The sequence below is a fragment of the Diospyros lotus genome, chromosome 6 (assembly GCF_014633365.1).
Source record: "Diospyros lotus cultivar Yz01 chromosome 6, ASM1463336v1, whole genome shotgun sequence".
Taxonomy (NCBI): Eukaryota; Viridiplantae; Streptophyta; class Magnoliopsida; order Ericales; family Ebenaceae; genus Diospyros; species Diospyros lotus.
Genome location: NC_068343.1, coordinates 2,973,124 through 2,994,037, shown reverse-complemented (window position 1 = coordinate 2,994,037; position 20,914 = coordinate 2,973,124). Strand labels below are relative to the sequence as shown.

General features: G+C 36.3%; 4 protein-coding genes across 5 annotated transcripts; 2 read left to right on the top strand and 2 right to left on the bottom strand.

Moving 5' to 3' along the window:
• Window positions 1–4,426: 4,426 nt before the first annotated feature.
• LOC127804832 (pentatricopeptide repeat-containing protein At3g28660-like) lies at window positions 4,427–6,565 on the top strand. Its single transcript, XM_052341869.1, has 2 exons — window positions 4,427–6,148; window positions 6,428–6,565. Exon 1 carries the CDS (start codon window positions 4,485–4,487, stop codon window positions 6,033–6,035), a length of 1,551 nt encoding a protein of 516 aa, XP_052197829.1. The 5' UTR covers window positions 4,427–4,484; the 3' UTR covers window positions 6,036–6,148; window positions 6,428–6,565.
• A 115-nt stretch (window positions 6,566–6,680) lies between these two features.
• LOC127804830 (uncharacterized) lies at window positions 6,681–12,304 on the top strand. 2 transcript variants are annotated; one of them, XM_052341866.1, is made up of 11 exons: window positions 6,681–9,020; window positions 9,376–9,504; window positions 9,588–9,770; window positions 9,857–9,906; window positions 10,029–10,416; window positions 10,512–10,727; window positions 10,808–11,086; window positions 11,195–11,333; window positions 11,411–11,544; window positions 11,883–11,969; window positions 12,062–12,304. In XM_052341866.1, exons 1-11 carry the CDS (start codon window positions 6,681–6,683, stop codon window positions 12,146–12,148), a joined length of 4,032 nt encoding a protein of 1,343 aa, XP_052197826.1. In that variant the 3' UTR covers window positions 12,149–12,304. The 2 variants fall into 2 exon arrangements, with proteins under 2 accessions (XP_052197826.1, XP_052197827.1); XM_052341867.1 differs by lacking the exons at window positions 11,883–11,969; window positions 12,062–12,304 and having other exon boundaries at window positions 11,425–11,536.
• Window positions 12,169–17,535, bottom strand: LOC127804831 (uncharacterized). Its single transcript, XM_052341868.1, is given in 6 exon segments — window positions 12,169–12,697; window positions 13,043–13,310; window positions 13,393–13,977; window positions 14,604–15,209; window positions 16,572–16,925; window positions 16,927–17,535. Coding segments are annotated over 6 exon segments (2,211 nt in total). The 5' UTR covers window positions 17,272–17,535; the 3' UTR covers window positions 12,169–12,644.
• Window positions 17,536–18,817: 1,282 nt separating this feature from the next.
• On the bottom strand, window positions 18,818–19,384 carry LOC127803662 (uncharacterized). The gene has a single exon (XM_052340067.1). The coding sequence runs from the start codon at window positions 19,382–19,384 to the stop codon at window positions 18,818–18,820; it is 567 nt and encodes a 188-aa protein (XP_052196027.1).
• Between the last annotated feature and the right edge of the window lie 1,530 nt (window positions 19,385–20,914).

The following is a 20,914-nucleotide window of genomic DNA, read 5'->3' as shown; positions in this document are numbered from 1 at the left end:
CTCTACTAAGTATTCGTGCGCCCATCTCAGATCTCATCCATATTAATGAGGAACCAGTCAACGCCATCCCATCTCAGATTTCATGAGTGAAGAGGACATCTCCTTCTCCAGTATTTAGTTGGCTCTATTCAGAGCCAAGGTACACTCTCACTCTCTAACTTGCTAATACACAGTGTACTCCCTTACTTACTTGGGCGTTGGAGTGCTTGCAGGTGTCGGCCGTCGAAGCGTTGACCGAACCATTCAAATCTCCCTGGTGTGTCTTCTCTTTCTCTTTTTTGCATTCATTTCTCAAAACGGGCAAAACGAATCACGATCGACCAAATCCGGACGTCGACAGAGGGTAAGGGGTGTTTAATCTTTTTATTTGTTAAATTTTTTTTATAGAAATCCAAGTTTCTCAACTCCTCATGAAAATCTTTTTGTAAGAAAGTTGATTAAAAATAAATTATGAGAATACTATTTTCTTAATTTTTTTTTAAATTATATCAAACATGAGAATGTAGATTTCTAACATAACATTTATAAGAATTTAAAAACTTTTTCTGTATTAAACGCTGCCTAAAAATGTCATTGCCGCAATGTCTTTTCTAGAAAACTAGTTTGTTGGAATTATTTTCTAGCAACCAAAAAATTTTAAAGCATATTCTATTCGTGTCTCAAGTTTTTAGTTTTGAATTTATTTTTAATTTTATATTTTAAGTATCTATTTTGAGATTAATGAAAAAATATTTTTCTTTTGTAACATTTTTCATGTTTTGAAAATTTTAAACGTGTTTCTGATAAAAATGGTTAAAATGACTTTTTATTGTTTTAATTTTTTTATATTTAAAAATATGAAAGTAAATACTTGTTTTAAAAATTTAAAAATAACTAAAAAATATTAAAGAAAATGGTGACTTAATTTTTTTTTTCTCTAAAACTAAAGAAGAACTTGACTTTTACAATTAAGTTTGGTGACCTTAACATGCCACTGTTGCCATATAGGTCACCCTCTACAACTGTCAGTCATTCTTTGACACCCTTATCGTCACTGCCAATCACCTCTCATAGGAGTTTAGTCTATCAATTGTGTCATCACTTTCCTTAAATCTAGAAACTAGATTTGTACATCTACACTTGCATATATTGGATTTTTTTCACAGATTCTTATCAATTTTGAGTTAATTTTTGTGGAATTTTTCCCAATTTCCTTATATTTCTCCATCATTTCGGTCATCATCCATTAACCAACTAGATCAAATGATTTGAAGCTTGGACTCTACCGATCTTCACATTGTCCAGTGAGTGAGTTTGTGATTTCCTTTGTTTTTCTTTAATTTATTTTGTTAACTTTTGGCTTCAATATCTTATTTGTTTTTGGTCGAAAATTGATTTTAGAAACACCAATCTGCTATCTTCTATGTCATCTCTGCGCGTTATAAAGTGGTTTGATCTTATTTGTAATTGATTGCTTAGAATTTCAACTCCAACTAGTTCACTTAAATTATTCGTTGTATCTTGGACAATTTTTTCAATCTTATGAGCTCAATTATTTCTGATTTTATGACTAATTATGAAATTCAGAAGTATCTCATGTCTCAATCATGTCTATTTCAATGCCCATCTTTCAATTTATCTCAACCCAAGCATAAAAATCTTATTCTAATTTAAAATAAATTATCCAACTAATCAGTCATATATTTCAAATAACTTTTAATTCACTTGACAACTTGTGATAAATTTGTGTCCCACAAGTTCATCCTCGTCCCATCCACGATGTCCAATTTTAGGCTCAGCCCAATTTGATCTAGTCAAGTAAAATTTTCACACAAAGTGTATTTCTTAACTTAGTGAAAATGACTTATTTGAGCAATTTTAAAAAATTAAGCCTCAATTATATATATATATATTTTTATAAATTCACCTTTGGCCTTCTTAAATTTCTCTCGAGTCCTAGTAGTATTTTCAATTCCAAACTCCTGTTTTCAAGTCTAATTTAGAAGGCAAAAAATAAGGATGAAGTTGTCAAAGCCTGACTGAGCATAAACTCTTGTATACACTTGGTTTTATCTATTCAAGGTATTCAAGGTAGATAAATAGACAAAGCCAATAAGGGATAATAGAAATTTAAATTTTAAAATTTTAACTTCACAACTATTTGAATTATGAGATTATTCATTTAAAATTTTAAATTTATCTTATCTTTAATTACCTTAGCCTACATTCTATAAATAGATTAAGTTTATATTGTAATTAAAGAAACGTCATTAATAGGAGTGTGCAAACAATTGATTCGATTATCAAATCGCTTGAAATTTATTAATTGATTAAACTGAATTGAGGAGCAAAATTGAACCAAATTGATCAATTAACTCGAAAAACTAAATTAACTGATAATCAAAAAACTCAAATCCAAATCGTATAAACCAAATTGAGCTGTTTAAACTAAAAAAATGTAAATTTTTTTTTAAAGAAAATTAAAATAATTAATAAAAAATACACAAAATAGAAAAAAATGACAAAATTTTATAAATATCAAAATAATATCATTTTAAAGTTTGATTTGTTTGATTAATTTGGTTATTCCAATCAAAAAATTGAATTGAAAATTAAATTTTAAAAAAAATTAACTAAACAAAATGATGTATGAAAAAAATTAAAATAAATCGATAAGCTCGACCAATTCAATTTGATTGGTTTAGATAAACCAAACTTTGTAATCATTAACCTGCAACTATAGACAGAATTAAAGCAATTTGTCAACTAAGAATTTGTTGAGTCGGTGCTCGCAAATTTACATTTTCTTTGTTCAATATGAAAGAAAATTCAGGGGTTATTTGTTTAAGATACAATGAAGAAGGTTGGGTTATAGAAAAAGTGACGAGGCCTTGCCTAACATTCAAACTCATTTCAATCTTTTCTTCATTCATTAAAATTTTTATTTTTTTTTCTTTTTTTCCTCTGTTATCTGTCAAACTTGGCCAAACCTATACTTTTCTTCCATATTTTTATGTTTTTTTTTTAATCACTCAAAGTTTTTGTTATTCCAATTCATTTCTAAACCTATATTTTTGAATTAATTTAACTCTTATATTTTAATATATTTTTTATATAATAATTCAACTTTTTATTATTTTGATTATATTCAAAAATTTATATTTTCAGGTGCAAAAATATAATCGAAATAAAAAAAAAATTCATGTTACCATACCAAAAATATTAAAATAAAAAGATAAAATTAACTCAAAAATTAAATTTAAAAGTGCAATCAGAACAATAAAAATTTAAATAATTATATAAAAATATAAAGACAAGAATATCAATTTGGCTATCAAAACTTCATTCTGACCTCAACCACAAAGAAAATGGTTAGAACTGAGAATTATGGGTCATTAATTAGCCACTTCCTTCTCTTCATCAGAGAAAATTGGTGGGTATTTCCCCAAGCTTAGCCATTGCCCTCGTTACTATAACATTTGTACGTACAGCGTTATGATTAATTATAATGTTATATAAAAAAATTGTTAATTTATTAATTCCCTTAACAATGTCAATGTGTCTGTAAGAGGGGGATTGAACCTTGTTCTAGAGATATATTAGTAATAGAATAAATATTTTTCATTCCATGCCTCTCTTATCCATTTTGTTTAATTTTTATTCTATTCCATTGCATTAGAATACTGACTCATCCCAAGCCTAAAATCACCCGCACGGTCCCTGTTTTATTGACAAGAAGAGGAGTGCCGGTTGAAAGTATAAAGTTCAAAAAAGATGGGCCTCAAGAACGCTAATTTTGAGCACTAATTTTTTTTTTTTAAAGATGTAAAACTATTAATTCTATTTTATGATGATTTTTTGTTTCAATTTATACTTTATTTAGACAATAAGACTCTTAAAATTTAGATAATTTTTTAATGTTAAATAATAAATAATGAGAGGTCATTTAAATAAGAAAGCCCTAATTTCTCAAATTTATAATTTATTTTTTAATATTAAATAATAAATAGTGAGGTATAGATCGATAACACACACACAAAAAAAAAAAAAATACAAGAAGTGGCATTAGGACAATTTCATAAAAGAAACTTTTTGATGTCAAAAATTTCATTCAGACAATCTACATTGATCTGGACGTTAAAGAAAAAAAATAAAATAAATCGATAATTTTTTAATTTGTAAAAGTTGATTGTGGACTCTCTATATTTTTTACTTATTTAACTTTTACGTTTTTAGATTTTTTTTCTCTTATCTATATTGTAAATTAAAAAAAATAATTTTTAAATTTAAATATAAAAATTTAATTAATAATTTTACATATTAAAGAGTAAAGTTTTTTTAATATTTATTTATATTATTAAAAGCTCACCGGCTAAAATATTGTTAAAAGGGGCCTAACCAAAAGAAAATAAATTTGTATGATTCAACAATTGTATGGATGGTGATTTTGGAAGGATTAGAAGTCGCTTAGAAAAAAATTCATAATCAATCAAAGTCCTTCAACAATGATCAACAATGTCGGGCACAATGGCTTTTCATGGAGCTGGCTCATGTCCGTCGTACAACGCTGCAGGAACATGCGCCAACTCAAGGCAATCCACGCCGTGTTTGTCACCAATGGTCTCCACCAGAACAATTACGCCATCAGCAAGCTCCTTGCCTTTTGCGCCCTCTCTGAGGCCGGTGACCTCAATTATGCGTCTCTTCTCTTCACCCAAATCAGTACTCCTAATTTATTCATTTACAACACTCTCACCAGAGCCTATTCTAGCAGTTCTGAGCCCAAGCTGGGTATCCATTACTTCAACCTCATGTTAAAGAATAATGCTGTGTGTCCCGATCACCACACTTTTCCGTTTGTTCTCGTGGCATGCGCTAATGCCTCTTGTATGTTTTTGGGGAAGCAAATACATGATTGGGTCCTCAAGAATGGATTAGCTTCGTCGGATGGTCATATACAGACCGCGTTAATCCGATTGTATGCAAACTGTAAATTTTTGGGCGATGCCCGGAAGGTGTTTGATGAAATTAGGAGGCCAGATGTTGTTCAGTGTAATGTTCTCATGAATGCGTATCTTCAGTCTGGTTTTGCTCCGAAAGCATTGGGTGTTTTCCAGGATATGCTGGTGTCTGGAATTGAGCCAGATGAATATTGTGTAACTACTGGGCTTAAAGCTTGTGCTGATTTAGGAGCACTTGTTCAGGGGAAGTGGATGCATGAGTATGTTGAGAAGAGGAAAGAATTGATATCCGACGTGTTCGTAGGGACAGCCCTTGTTGTTATGTATGTGAAGTGCGGCTGCATTGACATGGCTATGGGCGTTTTTGAGGGGATGCCTAAAAGGAATGCGTTTTCATGGGCAGCAATGATTGGAGGCTTTGCAATTCACGGATGTGCAAGAAAAGCAGTCGATTACTTGGAGAGAATGCAGGTGGAGGATGGACTCAGGCCTGATGGAGTTGTCCTCCTTGTGGCTTTAACGGCTTGTGCCCATGCAGGTCTTCAGAAAGAGGGTCAATTTCTATTACATAACATGCAAGCTCAATATGGCATCGCACCTAAACACGAGCACTACAGTTGCATGGTGGACTTGCTATGCAGGGCAGGTCGGTTAGATGAAGCGCTTGAGCTTATAAGAAGGATGCCTATGAAGCCGCTTGCTCCTGTCTGGGGTGCCCTCTTGAGCGGTTGTCGAATCCATAACAATGTTACACTTGCAGAAGTCGCCGTGAAGGAGCTTTTACTGCTAGAAAATGGCGATAGCGAAGAAGATGGGGCTTATGTTCAGTTATCAAATCTGTATCTGGCTGCTGGGAAGTGTGAAGAGGCCGTGAGGATACGGACGATGATTGGTGATAGAGGGCTTAAGAAGACACCCGGTCTCAGTGCAATAGAGGTGGATGGGAATGTACACGAGTTTCTTTCTGGAGATGTATCACAGCCGTCTACGCCTGAGATACATGCAATGCTAGAGTTGGTGTCCCTCTACATAATCCACCCAACATTACTGGAAAATGAAACGGCCACATCTGGGTTTGAAAGACAGCTAAAGTGAGAATTGACAGTTCATACATTCCGGTGCAAATTAGTGAACATGCTGTAGCTGCAGCAGCTTGGAATTTTGACTCTTTAAGCCTGGCAGTCAATCCTCGGAATGGAGAAAAAGAGGTAACGGAATTCTTTATCTGAGTCTCTACTGCAATGCCCATATCAGGAATTGCCTATTTCTGAGAGATTTAAGATTTCATTCACACATATTGTCCTTTACGTGCATCATTCTTAACATACTCACAACACAAAAACATTTCTAGATTCAATCCATTCCATAAAAATTTAAAAGAAAATGAGTCGAAAACATTACTAGACTTCGATACACATTTTATTTTTTATTATTTTTATTTTATGAGAAGTACACTAATCAATTTTTTTTTTTTTTAATCTTTGCAGGGTGAACGTCAATAAAGCATCTTGAGTCTTGGCCTCCTAATTACAAATTAATTCCTTTTTAACTCCAAGATCATAATCCCAGCTTACCGCCGAAGGGAATACGGAACCCAACTGTCTATAACCGACAAAACCATTTCCACGATATCTCTGTTTCTCTGTTCTTGCTATCGCATTCTTCTTCCTTCTCGCTCTTTTTTTCATTTCCTAGCTTTCTGTTCTTGTTTATCCAACTCAATTCAACTTCAATCTTGCGATGGGGCGTAACAGTCGAAACCTTGCTCGTCGCTCGAAAGAGTCGAAACCGTCGCAGACAGCAGATAGTGCCAATGTGGACGCTGGAACATCTCCGAATGTCAATCTCACTAAAGATCGCCGTCAAGAACAGAGCAAGAACGAAGAACCCGCCTCCTCCGTTTACCCTTTTATCAGACTCCAGTATGAGCGCGCTCTCGAGGCCGTCGGCCAGGGAAACCACGCCGAAGCTCTAAGGCTCATGGAAGATGCATGTCTTCGCCATGAAAACTTTGGCATTGCCTATCACGCTCAAAGTATTGTTCATTCTCAAGTAGCTTCTCTGATCGACAACGACAATACCACCAAGCAACGGCACCTGAAGAGGGCTCTGGAGTCGGCTCGACGGGCGGCTACTTTGTCTCCCAACTCGATTGAATTCGCTTCTTCTTACGTGATTCTACTTTATGATTTGTCGAGTGATGCTAAAGATTATGAATTGGTAGTGAGGGAGTGTGAACGGGCATTGTCAATTGATAACCCGGTCGACCCTGCCAAAGACAGTTTACAAGAGGAGGAGCAATCAAACGTGTCCACTGCCGAAGTGCGAATTTCAATTGTGGGACAGGTATTGCAGACGCTTATTGGGAAATCTAGGTCTGCTTTGGCGGCGCAGAATCTTGGAGATGGCGAGGGTAATCTCAGAGAGACAATTGAGTCACTTAAGGAGCGGGAAAGGGAAATCTTGGATGAACTGGCTGAAGCGAGACATTCGGAGAAAATGTTAGATCCTACGAATTTGGAAGGTGATGAAGAGGGGGTGTCTTGTGTGAATCCCCTGATCAATTCTGCGCATGATGCCCGAAAGAAACGTGCTACTGATGCTTTGCTGAGAAAGCTCGACATAACAGACAAGAAAGCTAAGCAGGCTCTAGAGTATTGGAAGCCAATGAGTATTGAGGAAAAACGTGGACTGCTTGAACTCAGAATTAGTGATCTAAGGGAGCATTTTAGTTCAATCAAGGGAAGTTCAGTGGCTAAGATTTTCTCAGAAGCATTGAATTTTGCTTTGATGAACAAGAACTGGAAATTCTGGCTCTGTTGCCTTTGTACTGACAAGTTTATAAACTCAGAATTGCTTTTAGACCATATTGAGGAAGATCACGAGATGAATATCCAATGGGAGTTTCAACTGGGTGTTGTACCTGAGGAAGTTGATGCTGCTTGGGCTTGCATGCTTGTTGATGGTACATGGAAGCCAGTCCATCCCTCAAGAGCTGTGAAAATGATTGAAGAACAGTCAAAATGCCAGTCGGCTAGTCTTCTTGGTATTAAGGAGTGGCCACTATCTGATGATATTGAGCGTGAAAAATTACTTGAAAGGATCTTTGGCTTGTTCCGAGTGCTCTTGACACACGGCTGTCTTTCTATGAGCCATCTTGACAACGTGAGACAGTATGCCATGAACCAGCTGCGGAATTTTGTTCCTGCACAGCAGCTTTGCGTTTATGGCCTGGACCAAACACCTTTCTGCATCTGTTTTCTAGGACTTTCCCAGTTAAAGAAGATCTTTAAGTTCTTGCTTCTTTTGTCTAACCATTGCCGCTTAAACATGTATTCTAATAAGGACACAGATGATAAATTTAATGATCAGAAGGTGCCTGAAATTTTGGAAAGGGTTGTTTTCAATAGTGACTCATCGTGTCTCCTTCTGGGTGAGAATCTACTGCTAGGTTTTCCCACACAAAAACATTCTTGTAATGCTGCTGCTGCAAGTGATTGTTGTTCTGGAGTCTGTACCATCAGTGACAAGGAAGCTAATATTCCTCCAAGTGATGAAGATTTCATACGTTGGCTGTATACTTGTAGTCCAATAGAAATTCAGTTAGCATCATGGATTCGTCAGCAAGATTCAGTGAAAACTGAAGGAATCAACATTTTTATTAAAATGGAGAAAGCATATAGTAAGATACAAGAAATGTGTGTAACAAAAGGTGAACTTTTGAGCCATTTTGGAGCATTACAAGCAATTCAGGCCATCTGTGTTAAAGAACTTGAGAAGAGGAAACAAGGTGGAGATTGTGTCCCTCAAAGTTATGCATCCCTCCTGAGAAGGCATCAAGAAGTACTTGTTGGATCAGATAAAGATGCTGTCACATGCAGCAGTAGAGTTGAGTTAGATGCTATATCAAGTATACTTGCAGAGACTGAATCTCAGAATGTTAATCAGCTGAAGTGGGAGGAAGGTTTGATTTGCATAAGTTCTTGGCCAAGTGAAGTGGAAAGTAGTGAACATCTAAATCAAGAAGATGCTTGCATTAGAATTGCTATTCAGAGGAAAATTGAGCAGCAGTTTATGCAGGTAGCTTCATTACTTCTGTGCACCTGCCCAGATGCCACTGAAGCCTAGGATTTTGATTCTAGAAGGAGTAGACTTTCCAGATGTTAATTTTATTATACCATACTTTATCAATGTTACACCATCAATCATATATCATTCAGCAGTTCAGATGCATACAATTATCATATTTCAATGTTAATTTTATGGTTCTTTTCTCAGTATGCAACTAAAATTTTGACTTTCAACTATTTCTCCTAATTCTTTCCTTGTTCAAACTTGTTAATCTAGCATATAGCTCAAATATTGTCCCTGAAATATTACTTCTCTCTTAAAAGTCATGTGATCTTTCCTGGATTCATTATCTTCAGTACTGCAGCTCAGCAAATGTGATGCAGATATGGTGAGAATTGTTGGTGATATGCGTGGCACGTGGAATGAGTTTGATAACACATTTACTGTTGACTATCGAGCCTTCATATTGCCCCTTCTCAAGTTATTCGTGCAGGTTTGTATTGTTTATGCTGCATATTTTACGGATCTTGATCTAACTCCCTAGGGTTTAATAACTTCTAGTTTCTGCTTTACCAGAAACAATTGGATGCTTTGGTAGAGAAAGATGCAAAGCAGAAGTCAGATGCAGCAGGTCTATCTCTTTTAGCTGAGCTTGCACTAGATGACAAGGATGATAACAGAGGTGGCAGTCACGTCAATCATCCTAGTAGAAAATTGAAGGCCAAGAAAAAGAATAAACCAAAAGTGAAGGGCTCAAAGGTTTTTAGTTTTTATTTTCTTACCATGCTTGTTGTCATCATATATGTTGTAAGTTTTATGCAAGGTAATCTTGGCACTTTTTTCAGGTTACTGGTAGCAACGAGGTAAACATGCTGCCAGAGAGAAGTGCAGAAGTGTAAGTTATAGTGTTACTCTCAGATACCACTTGCACTTTTTAAGTATTTTTGTTGATCTTATCCTTGCGCTTCTTTGCCTGTATTAAGTTTGATCTGAATGCTGAACTTTGTCTTCCTCCAGTCACTCCCCCATAGGCTTTGAGGGTGACCATCTGGATGATGAAATAAGCATGAAGGATTCAAAGCAACGGCAAGAGGAAGATCTGCATGCAATTCAGCTTGAAGCTGAGGAAAGACAGCTCGAAGAGAAATTGGAGCATCTAAGGAAGATTGAGGCTCAAGCCAAGCAGAATCGACTAGTTAAGCAAAATAAGAAGTCCGGTGAATCCATGCCATTACAAGCAGAGAACCTTCCCTTAACAATAAGCCAAGGGGAGGAATCCTCTGGAGATCATAGGGTCTTATCAGCTGATGTCAAACTAAAAAATATTAGTGGATCAGAGATATTTGGGGCTGGATTAAAAAATGATGTTGGTGAATATAACTGCTTCCTGAACGTGGTTATACAGGTTGGTATTTCTTTTATATGCTTTGCTATGTTCCCATGATAAACTCTCATTCCTATTCCTTTTATCTGCAATGTGAACTTTCTGCCAATTTACAGTCTTTGTGGAATTTAAGAAGGTTTAGAGACAAGTTTTTGAGTAGACCGACATCCACGCATGTGCATGTTGGAGATCCATGTGTTGTGTGCACATTGCATGAGACGTTCAATGCCGTAAGTGCGGCATGTGAAAAAGTTGGAAGTGAGTCTGTTTCTCCCACCCGTTTGAGAATTGCTCTGAGCAATTTGCCTCATTATAGGTCTTTCTTCCAAGAAGTAAGTCATGTTGGTTTAATTTGTCTTAAAAGCAAACATGTTTCATGTGCAACATACCAATTGGTTTGCTGATTTCACAGGCAGAGATGCATGATGCTTCTGAAGTTCTGGCAGCAATTTTAAACTGTCTTCATCTGGCGTTTGCTTCTGGTTCTGTCATCTCTGATACTGAATTATCAGCAGGAACCAAATGCACGGACACTTTTGATTGTGCTAGTGAAGCTTGTATAGCTCATAAAATTCTTGGAATGGACGTATTTGTGAAAATGAGCTGTTACAAGTGTGGAACTCATTCCAGACAGTCGAAGTATACTTCTTTTTTCTACTACATAAATGCAAGTACACTCAGAGAAGTGAAGGCATGCTTTTCTCTTATTATTGTTTTAAGCAATTGCCATTTTTTCTTCTATAGACAAAGGTTGCTCAACAGATATTTCTATTTATGATTATCTTTTCTGCTCACCCAGGCTGCTTATCCGGAAGACCCTTTTGATCTACATCTGAAGCTTGTTACAATGGATGTATTGACTTGTGAGGTAGGAGACTGTGGCGAAATTGGCTATCTCCAATACATTCTTTCAACTCCTCCACGCGTGTTTGTGACAGGTAACTGAAGGTTATCCGGAAATACTTCCTTCTGTTAATTTTCCTGAATTTACTAGTTTCTAGTCCGGTCATTGCAGTTATTGGTTGGCAGAGTGCCAGTGAGAGTAAAAGGAATATATCTAGAACATTGAAAGCTCTGTCTACTGAGATAGATATAGGTGTCATCTTCAACGGAATAGATCGAGGGAATATTCATTCCCTTACATCAATGGTAAACTTACTTTTGCTTCTTTTCTCTTCTATTATTTTGTTTGATTTCTTTGACAAAGATTTTTTTTTTTTCTCATGGTAAGTGAACACATTTTTCCCAGATCTGTTGTTTGAGCACTAGATCTACTTTCAATTGAAGAAACTTCCATAAAGTTTTAATTTATTTCCGATCATTGTTGTTTTCCTATAGAAATTAGAAGAGGCAATCCCATGCATCTGATCTGGTGAAGTGTCTAAATAGATGCTGCATTTGCGTATACACAAAAATACATGTATCATTATCTTGCTCTTAATATATGATTAACCTGGGTCGCCTCATAGATTAATTTGGATTCTCAGGTTTGCTACCACCAAGAACATTATATCAGCGTGGCTTACAGCCGTGCCTCCGGAAAGTGGATCATGTACGATGACAGAACCGTGAAGGTACATTAGTTATGCCACATATAACTGTCACATACTTCTACCAGTACACTCGGCTTTGTTTTAGTTTAATTGTATTTGAGATAATTAAACAGGGTGTTGGCTGCTGGGACGATGTTCTTTCCATGTGCAAAAGAGGGCGCTTCCAAGTTCAGGTTCTCTTTTTCGAAGCTGCAAACTAGTTTTATAGTAGCATCAGAATTCATAGCAAACTAGTGGATACGGAGTGATTTTTCCTTGTAGCATACATAAATACATTTGTACGGAGAACAGATTACAGATGTGCAGTAACAAGAAGTTTAATATAGGAAAAGCATATTCCAATACAGCCGGAACAATTTGACAAATGAAGGCCAATCTTAATAATGATAGAAGAATCAACTCAAAGAGAAAACTCCAAAAGGAGAAAAATTAATTGCCAAAGTAGAGATTGCTCACAAAAATTTACCAAATTCTGACAAAAGTACAGTATGACTTCTTGGATGAGAACAATATACCATCCTTGCTTAGCTAGAGCAACTACCGTCCACGAAAACAGTCATATTCTTTTCTCCTCGGATCAAGCGATTGAACACAGTTTAATGGGGGTAGTTTCACTCGGCTTTGCATCTGCTGCTGGTGCAAGCAAGTTTTGGACCAAATGCACAGAACAAGCGAAGCGTGTAATGTACATAGTTGCTATTCACCCAAGCCATGGAGAGCTGGAGTCTCCGGTGCAAATTGTCTTGCCACTGGTAAAATATGAATAAACCTTCTTAATTAGCAAGGCGAGGAAAATGCATAACCAAATCAAGAATTGGATAAAATAGAAGGCGAGGACAGGAGGACAAGTAACAGATGAACAAAAGGCAAGACCCAAACTGGGAAATTCATTAAGGATGATTGGGTGTACTGTAATAGATAAAGGAAGATTTGGTTCCTTAGCCATAAAAAAGATACCATTAAATCCAACATGTTTGGTTGTATATGAGCAAATAAGAATCTAAAAACATCACACTCTGAAAACAATGTGCTAACCACAACTTAGTTATGTCCGAGAAGGAAATAAATTGATCAAGAAAACGAAAACAACAAACCTTTTGACGAAGCTGGAACCACAACAATATGCATATCTGCATTGTTTGGTGGAAGATCTAGTCGAAGCGGATAGAGGTTTCCATTCAATGGATTGCGCGAACACACGATTACATCCTGCAGCCCCGTTTCCTCCTCCAACTTTTCAGTCAATTCCTCCAATCCATGCCCCTTAAAATTGAAAGAAGGCTCTGCCCTCACCTGCTCTTTTTTCCCATCATCATCCGCCACTCCGTAGTATATAATCCGCCCTTCAGACGAATCATTTGGCTGCATTTGCACACATACATATATGTATTAGACTTTACCAATCATCAATCGCAAGAAATTTACGTGTATGATTTAGTCGAACCTTAAATTTTGAGAGCCTGGAGGTCCTAAGATTGAAGGAAGCCGCCGAGTTAAGTTCTGCGTAAGGCGCAGAGTCGGGCCATCCTGGCGGCGGCGGCGGCTGCACGGCTTTAAAGGGAGGTGGCTCATCATCCGGGAGAAGCTCGACAATATCGACTTGCCACAGAACCCAGCCAGTGTGGCGGTGAGGGATGTCGTGGGTGATCGAATTTCGCCACGGCGGCAACCCGCCATTTGCGCGCAGGTAGTTGCCATAACGAGTCTTGAGCCGCACCTGATCGCCTTCTCGAACGGGCTCCCATTCGACCTTGGAATCCAGTTTTCTGGGCAGCGATTGGGTGACCTTCCGGCCGGTGACGCCGAGAAGGTACTGCTCGTCGGTGGCGGTGAGGTATTTGCCGTAACAGCTCTTCAATCGAATGACATTCGCGATGCCGTCGACGAACTCGACGGTCCACTTCGCCATCTTGACGGTGCCGCAGCGATCTTGGTACACCGATTCTTCGTCGTCCTCCGCCAATAGGTACTTGTCGTGGTAGCTCCGAAGCCGGACGCTTTTGGCTCGCCGGAACAGTTCCATTCCGCTCTGAAAATTCAAGCAAGAGGATCACGAAATCAGATTGCGTTCGCCGGCGTCATGAGGAAATGCGAACCTTTCGATTTCGGATTAACAAATTAACTAAATGAGTGGCGTTGAGATTTGAGGTCGATTTGCAGTTGGGTTTTCGATTGGGATTCAGATCAAGCGGACGAGCGGAGGAGATGGCAAGTCCAACGATATAGGCACTCGCCTTTGTCCGCTGATCAATCATAAAATTCATCAAAATTCCGTTATAAGGTTTGGCGCTGCCGCTGCAGTTTTTAACTGCCGTTGGTTATGGCTAAAAATTACCTCTTTTTAAACACCTAACTAAAATAATAATATTGGTATATATAGCTTTCCTTTTTAATTTTTATCCTTTTGGTATATAACTTTCATAATTCATATGGCAACTATAACACATAAAACGGTATTTTAAGTTCATATTTTTTGTAATTATAATTGATTTTAATGAGTAATATACATAAATCTTGTTATTCTATATAAAAATTCTGCCCATGTAACATGATTAGCGTCACTTGTCAAAACTCTTAAAGAGTTTTAATTACATTTTAAAATATAAAAACTTAAACCAAACCTAATTATGATTTATTAATTGGGAGCAGAAGTACCTGTCTTCCAGAGGCATGGTTCAAAGACCTGCCCGCGACAATCACCGGCAATCCGGTGTCCGGAGAGCCTGCGAAATCATCCTCCACAGATGAACAAAAACTCGACGCAGTTGATACGTTTGATAATGAATCGGCCGAGTCCGACACTGAGATATCCAAAATATCCACTCCCCACAGAACCCACCCCTGAGTCGCAGTTCTATGAGGAATATCATGAGTTACTGAGTTTTTCCATGGCGGCGTGCCTCCATTCGCTCGCAGGAATTTTCCTTCGTGGCTCCGAAGCTTCACATGAAACCCTTCTCTTATAGGCTCCCATTCGACGGAAGAGTCCATCTTTCTTGTCGGAACAGTTTGGAGAACCTTCTTGCCCGTCATGCCGAGAAGGAACGGCTCGCTGGAGGCGGTGAGGTAGCCGCCGTGGCAGCTCTTTAGACGGATGACATGGTTCTTTCCTTCCACATACTCCACCGTCCACCGCGCTCGGTGTGAGGAGCCGCGGCGGCTTTGCCGGACGGTTTCTTCATCTTCGTCGGCCACCAGGTACTTGCCCAAGTGGCTTTGCAGTCTAACAGATTTAGCTTTGTCGAAAAACTCCATTGCACTCTGCCATCGATGGAGAGAAGAAGTATCGGTTATAAAAAGTAATATTGTTAGAATATATTAAAAACACTTAATAATCCAATGATATATTAAGGATTTCGAAAATAATATGTTAATAGAAACAATGGAATAGTGTAGTTTTGTAATCTTAATTTATTTTGATGATTTTTCAATATATATTAGAATTAGTGATACCATATCCTTCTCTTGTGTGTGTGTACTACCAAGGAACATGACTATTTTTTAATATTTATTTATAAAAAATAAAGTAATTTCACAATTACAAAACTATTATACTATCACACAAATTTTATAGCATTTTTTTTTTAATAAAATCTCAGCAAACATATTTTTATAGATTTTTATGATTAATATTTGTTCTCATTCAAACACAATAATGAATTTATTAAGTACAAACATTGTTGTCAAATTATTTGAATTATATAAAAAAAAGTAATTAGATAGTGTAGAGAAGTCTCATACAAATATTTTGAAACTTAAATCAAATAATAAACACTTGAATGCTATATTAAAATTAGTATTAAAGGCGTATTTTTTTTTAAATAAGACTTATCTATTTATAAAAAAGTATAAAGTTTTCTTAAATCTCTTAGTATTAAGATTTTTTTAAATAATATTTATCTTAATATCTGATATCTATCGTGATTAAGATTCTTATAAATAATATTTATCCTAATATTCTATAATTTATTAGAATTAAGATTCTTGTGAATAATATTTATTTTGGTATTTTAATATTTACTAAAATTAGTATTTTTATAAATAATATTTATTTTGATATTCTATTATTCACTAGAATTAAGATTCCTAAGAATAATAATGCTCATCCCTTTTATAGAACTTTTGAAAAAAAAAAATAGATGTAGAAATTGTCCTGTTTACACTTTATTTGAGACCTCTCTATCAGGAATCTCAAGAAATTATTTTAAAATTTTAAACTTTTTTAATTTTTTAATAGATATTTGCTTATGACGCATTAATATTAATACTTATGAAAAGTAAGAAATCTAATAAAATGATTTACTATCACAAAATGTTTTTATTATATTATCATTTTATAAATGGGCAAGGCATCCCTTTCCCGTTCCCATTTAACATCTCTTCAAAGTGTCCTTAGTCTTACCAGTTTAATTAAGCAATTATGATAACAAGCTTCTAGTTGAAGTGATTCTAACAAGTATTACTGTGTTAGTAGGAAATAAAATAAAACTATATTAATTGAACGTATGTACAAATATTAGATTGAGGGCCTTGGCAAGAAAGTAAATAGATATTGAATTTGTCGTATATTTGATAAAAATTGCATTGACTTCCAGCTGTAATGAACAGACAATATCCACAAACCTGGCTTCCATATCCAGATGGATCAAATCCGTTGGAGACCATTGACAATGGGCGGCCATTGGAGCCCGAAAAATCATCTGTCGGCGAAGCAAGCCTCAAATTTCCCGGTCGCGATCGTCTAGCCGAGGTCGGCGATGAGCCAGCTCTGCTGTCTGCAGTAACTTCCGCCGGCAATGAAGAAAAGCTCGATGCCGGCGATACATCACCTGCACCGGGCAAGGACTCGTATTTCATTAGAGATATATCCACCACGTCCACTTCCCACAAAATCCAGTCCTGGGTTGTAGTTCTATGAGGAAGATCATGAGTCACAGAGTTTCTCCACGGTGGCGTGCCTCCATTAGCTCGCAAGAACGTACTTACCAGACGCCTTGGCCCTCAGCTTCACAAAAGACCCTTGTTTTATAGGCTCCCAGTCGATGGAAGTGTCCATCTTGGTTTCTGGGATAGACAGGACGACCTTTTTTCCGGTCAAGCCGAGAAGAAAGGGTTCGTCGGAGGCTGTGAGGTATCGGCCATGGCAGCTCTTGAGACGGACAACGTGGTTCTGCCCTTCCACGACCTCAACCGCCCATCGAGCTTTTCGGAATGACCCCTCTGATCGGCTTTGCCGGACAGTTTCTTCGTCTTCATTGGCCACCAGGTACTTGCCAAGGTGGCTTCGCAGTCGCAAGGCTCTCGCCTTATTGAAAAACTCCATGGCTAAACCGGCCGGCGCGTCTGCGATTATTCCTTTTAAATGAATTTTCACTTGGAGTCAATGAACTGGGTGGGTTGACATTGTGGTTAACGCAATTGAATATGATCAGCAAGAGCAAGTTGAGAGAGAAGCAGGGATTGTTGACATTGTTGAAGTGAGAATATAAATTCGGTTGGCAACCAATTCAATTCAGCGGCTTCATTACTTGTTTCCCGTAGCAGAGGGAAAACATTGGTTTGGCAACTACCGCTTGAGTTGACGCCCATCGTCTAGCATTGTCCGATGGGGATGGGCAAAGGGTACCTCAATCCTGTCGTATTCTGACTGAGCAGTGAGGTCTCTTTCTATTTTCCACTTAAAGAATGAGCAATTTGTGTTAGTCAAGCCGACACTTTTCTCGTCAATATTCCAATTATGCTAAAACACTATAAATTATTTACGCGCCCTTCAAAATATAAATATAAGAAAATGTTGGGTGTTGCTTGTCAATAAAATTAAAAATTTAAGATAAATTAAATTAAGTACAATAAATAATTTATTATCAAATATAAAGTTTAAGACCTATTATTTATAAAAAATAAAAATTTAATATATTTTTGCAGTCAACTTGCTCCACTACACCCCCATCTATTTCTGGGATTTTGGATAGCTACTGAGAACTTCCTATATATTGTTATTAATTGCTCGTTAACATTATTTGGAATTATCATTTTCTAAATAATATTGAAAAATACTATTTAGAAACGTTTTTTTGTATCAAAATATTGAAAAATACTAAAAAAAGATTTAGAAAACGTTTCGTAATATTAAGAAAATATCAAAAAAGCATTTTCAATTTCAAATTACGTTTAGGTACATTTCAGAATTTTTTTAATTTATTATTTATTTTTAATTAATAAGTCATGATTCATAGATAATAAAATTTATATTTATATATGTTTGTTTGATGCATTATAGAATTAATATTTATTTTTAGATTGAATAGCTATTTTTTATAATTTTATATATTAAAAATTATATTTACAAAAAACCCTCTATGTATTTTTTATTTACACATTTTTCTGTATTTTCATTTTCTATTTTTAAAAAATATTGTTTCTTCATTTTCATTTTGTATCACATCTATTTTTTTATTTCTATTTTCATGCAACATAGATAATTAAAGTATACAAAGAAATCTTGTGGTGATAAATGGACAATTGAATCTTTTTTAATTAGAGTTTAAATCTCTTTAAAAATAATTTTTTTTATATAAATTTGTTACTAAGCATAAATTTTTCAAAGATCAGAAACTAATTTTATTCCATGATCTTATATAAAATTCAGGATGGATTAAGTTAATGGAAATTACGATAGAAATTAACGTAAGAAGATATTGAAATCATGCATGGTCATTTGAATCCCATGCAGACGAACACCGAGGGACCAGGCTTAAGGTTCTAACGTAAATCTCCATTTGAATCATATACACAGTTGATTAATCTGCCCCATATCCCAACCTCAAATCACAAGTGCAAACCAAATCATAAATTAATGTAGAGATTCATTAATTCTTCACCCGCTTGAACTTGGGCTCCCTGAGAGTGGGCGGCGTCCTCTCCGCCCGAAACAACATATCATCATCCTCCGAAGCCGACGGGGTCCGGCAGCTGGGCGACGGAGTCGACGGAAGAGCCTCCACAATCTCGATGTCCCACAGAATCTTCTCTTGGCCCCCCATCCTGCGCGGCGTGTCGTGAGTCACCGAGTTCCTCCACGGCGGAAGCCCGCCGTTGGCGCGGAGGAAGTGGCCGTATGGCGTCCTGAACCTCGCCGAGAAGCCGTCTCTTATCGGCTCCCATTTGATGGAAGAATCCATCTTGGTCGGAACCGTTTGGAGCACCTTCCGGCCGGTCGTTCCCGGAAGAAATGGCGCGTTGGAGGCCGTTAGATACTTTCCATAGCAACTTTTGAAGCACAAATAGTTCTCTCCATTAACAAACTCGACTGCCCAGATTGCATTCTTTGAAGAACCATTCCGGTCCTGGCAAACTGATTCCTTATCATCTTCGGCCATCAGGTACTTGTCCCTGTGGCTCAGTTTAACCGTAATTGCTTTCTGGAAGAGTTCCATTCAACTCTATCGCTGCAATTAATCTGCAGGATCAAATTAATTGACCCAAAAGAGAGGTTAATTTGATTATTAATATCAAAAAACGAGAAGAAGAAGAAGAAGAAGAAGAAGATTTTCATAATTAAACTGATTGTTTTAAAATATAATTCATACGTACCTCAAAGAATCAAAAGCAATGAGCAATGCCAATGGAGAGGAAAAGATGGGAAGACAGAGGGCTTGAGGCAATCTGATGTGTGTGTTCTAATAAAGGGGAAAGCTGCGCAAAAAGTTGATGACATGCAAGGTTGACAGCTCCGATTGGTATCAGATCAGTTTCCCCTATGTATGCAAATTAATTTAGGATTTACTAAATAACCAATGTTGATGGCTTCCACTGTAACGAGTGCCAATTTAGATATTAACTCTTCGACATGACCATAAAATACCAACTGTATTTACCTCAAATTAGAAACTTATTTGTGTGCTTCACAGTGATCTTAATTTCTAAATTTTTGGCTAGTATTTCATCTCGTCTAAAGGAGATACAACATGAATAAACATGATCAAAGACTTAAAATTAATTTATATCACTGTTCTATTTAATAAGATCAAGCTAATGATCATCTTTATCTCAAATATATTTCCAGCATATTCAATTTTGCTGCATGACATGCTTGAATAAGCATTAGTGATCAAATGGTCAAGTCAAGATTAGTTACACCTTTCAGTTTTTTTTTTTTTTTTTTTTGTTATAAAAAAATTTAAAAGTAAAAATAAAAAGATTTTCAAAAATTTAAAACCCACCTTATTAAGTCTTATTTTATAATAATTTGTCTTTGAAGCATGTTGACTATTAAAGTAATAGTCTATAGTATATTTGTCTTATAGACTATTAATTTCTAATGGTCACGTACGAGTACTCTCTCCCATTTAACTAGACTATTAAGTGAATGGGACTATTGAAATAACAATAAAAATATTATTTGAACATTGTTGAGTGACATTTCATGTAACATTCAGTAGTAATGTGTTATACATTGATATGAAACACTAACACGTTGTGTGATACTCAATAGTGAAGTAAACGTTCACAAAATATATAACACACGTACATTATTGTTGAGTACTGTAACAGTGTTCAAGCAGCATTTTTGGATTTATAAAGAGGGTAAATACCACTTGAATCCTATAACCTCAAGTTCGCAAGTTGATGGGTTGAACTTGTTTCAAATGCTAGGCTACTAATGTAGATAGCTATACTGTTTAATTTTGCTTAATTAGCTCAATTTAATGCCAAGGCTATAACTATACTAATATTAATAAGATTAAGCAGTTTAAGCTTATCCATGAGATTTTATGTATTGAACAAGCATGCATATTAATAATATATACCAGAGACAGAGCATCCCTTTAGTAACATATGCTTATCCCAAAATCTGCAACACTCCTTGCCAGTTATGGATCGTTGGCTCTGCAAACGTTCAAGTTTTTTTGTTTATAGCCGTTGTGAGCAGATCATGCATTAAGTGCTATCCATTAATACCCATT